The 2,246-nt window shown below is 38.2% G+C and overlaps 1 protein-coding gene across 1 annotated transcript; it reads left to right on the plus strand.

Moving 5' to 3' along the window:
• The first annotated feature begins 338 nt into the window (after positions 1–338).
• On the plus strand, positions 339–2,017 carry LOC138658006 (olfactory receptor 5V1-like). The gene has a single exon (XM_069745590.1). It carries the CDS (start codon positions 339–341, stop codon positions 1,281–1,283), a length of 945 nt encoding a protein of 314 aa, XP_069601691.1. The 3' UTR covers positions 1,284–2,017.
• The last annotated feature ends 229 nt before the right edge of the window (positions 2,018–2,246 follow it).

The following is a 2,246-nucleotide window of genomic DNA, read 5'->3' on the forward strand; positions in this document are numbered from 1 at the left end:
CTTCATATAAAATGAAAATCTAATATGATTATAAAAGCGATGTATCAAATGCTGTGATAACAATATCAAACACTATCAAAAGGGGGAAGCAACCAAATACACTGACAGGGAGGGGTTACACACTTTTGATACACTTTGATAGGGGTGGGGCAGCTGTCAAATTGAGTTTGACGAATGATCCCTATTCTCTACTACTAATGTGGTCTTTTTGAGAAGAACATGCTCTTTTTTATTCTGCAATCCATGTAAGTCTTGGTAATAATTACTTTAAAGAACATATGTAAACTCAAAAGCAATTTGTTTATATTTCTATTTATGTCAGGGTCCAGTTGAATGCTATGGAACAGTCAAACCAAACTACATCCCAGAGGTTCATCTTACTTGGGTTGTCTACTGTCCCTCAATTACAAGTCTTCTTCTTTGTCATATTTTTTTTAATGTATTTAATGACAATACTTGGAAATCTACTGTTGATTGTTGCAGTTAGGATCAGTCCAACTTTACACAGCCCCATGTACTTTTTTCTCACCAACCTTTCTATCATTGATATCTGTTTTTCCTCATCTATTGTTCCTGTGCTCTTGATGAACACTTTATCCAAAGACACAAGTATTTCCTTGTTAGGATGTGTGGCACAGATGTATGTCTCCTTAACTTTGGGTGGGACAGAATGTATAATTCTTGCCTTCATGGCCTACGATAGGTTTGTCGCTATTTGTAGACCATTGCATTACAACACCATAATGAGCAAGACATTGTGTTTTTCCTTAGCTGGATTGTCGTGGAGCGTTGGAATCGTTAACTCTATTGTGCAAGTGACCCTCATATTTCAGCTTTCATTCTGCAAGTGTCTCAACATCAACCACTACTTATGCGAGGGACCTGCTTTAATACGTATGTCTTGTGGAGACACCTTTCTCAGTGAGCTAGTAATGTTTATCACAGGAGGAATCATGGTCCTGTGCTCCTTCCTCTTGACTCTGATATCCTATGTCCATATAATATTCAGCATTCTTAAAATTCATTCTTCAGTAGGAAGGCAAAAAGCTTTCTCCACCTGCGCCTCTCACCTCACCGTGGTCACCCTCTACTATGGGCCAATTATATTCATGTATCTACGGCCACACTCAAATAAGCATACGCATTGCTCTGTTAATTCAGACAAGGTGATTTCCGTTCTCTATACGACAGTAACTCCAATGTTGAATCCTTTAATATATAGCATGAGAAACAAGGATGTGAAAAACACCCTTATGAAATATTTGAAGAGAAATCAACATTAGTAAAATTATTTCTTTATAGACTTTGAGCAGCATTCAACATTTTTTTATTTAAACCAAGACCTTCATCAATTCCAAAAGTCTAGTTATAGAGAACCCACAGCCCCTAATTTCAGTAATTCTAATTCTACTGTTCCGAAAGGTCTCCTTGTTTATGAAGTTTTTTGGTCCTAGAAATTAAAGGGACATTTAGTTCACAGATATGTTGGAAGAGGTACCAGTATATACTACCGCGTCGTTAGCACATATATATGGAACAGGTTAGACTTGTGGAGTCAATGTTGGTGAATGTTAGGTCACATATGTATATGGAACAACTATGCATCTAAGTTGGTGGACCACAATAGGACACAGGTGTGTAGAAAAGCAAAAAAAATAACATAACAGTTTGCATGATTTGGCCCAGTGCCTCATTCATATCTTCATCAATAGTGCAGGGTAACTAGTGCCCAGTATGACATAAAGTAATAATAGAATTTATTTTTTGATGGTAAGAAATGTTTTGGATACATCCTGGATTGAATTCTTGGTGTGGTTCCTGACTTGACTTTAGGAGCTGTAAGATTAACTATGGTTTGGGCTTTCCTATAGACACACCTTGGGCGGTCTGGTAGTAGTCCTCCAACGATCTTATGATTGGCCAATATTTGATAATAATAAATAAAATAAAAATAAAAACTAAACATAATAAATAATAATACACATTCAGATTAGGGTTGAGCGAAACGGATCGGACAAATTCAAAAATCGCCAACTTTCGGCAAAGTCGGGTTTCATGAAACCCGACCCGATCCTAGTGTGGGATTGGCCATGAGGTCGGCGATCTTCGCGCCAAAGTCGCATTTTGTATGACGCATTCAGCGCCATTTTTCAGTCAATGAAGGAGGACGCAGAGTGTGGGCAGCGTGATGACATAGGTCTCGGTCCCCACCATCTTAGAGAAGGGCATGACAGTGATTGGCTTGC

This window comes from Ranitomeya imitator, chromosome 1, assembly GCF_032444005.1.
Source record: "Ranitomeya imitator isolate aRanImi1 chromosome 1, aRanImi1.pri, whole genome shotgun sequence".
NCBI classification, from domain to species: Eukaryota; Metazoa; Chordata; class Amphibia; order Anura; family Dendrobatidae; genus Ranitomeya; species Ranitomeya imitator.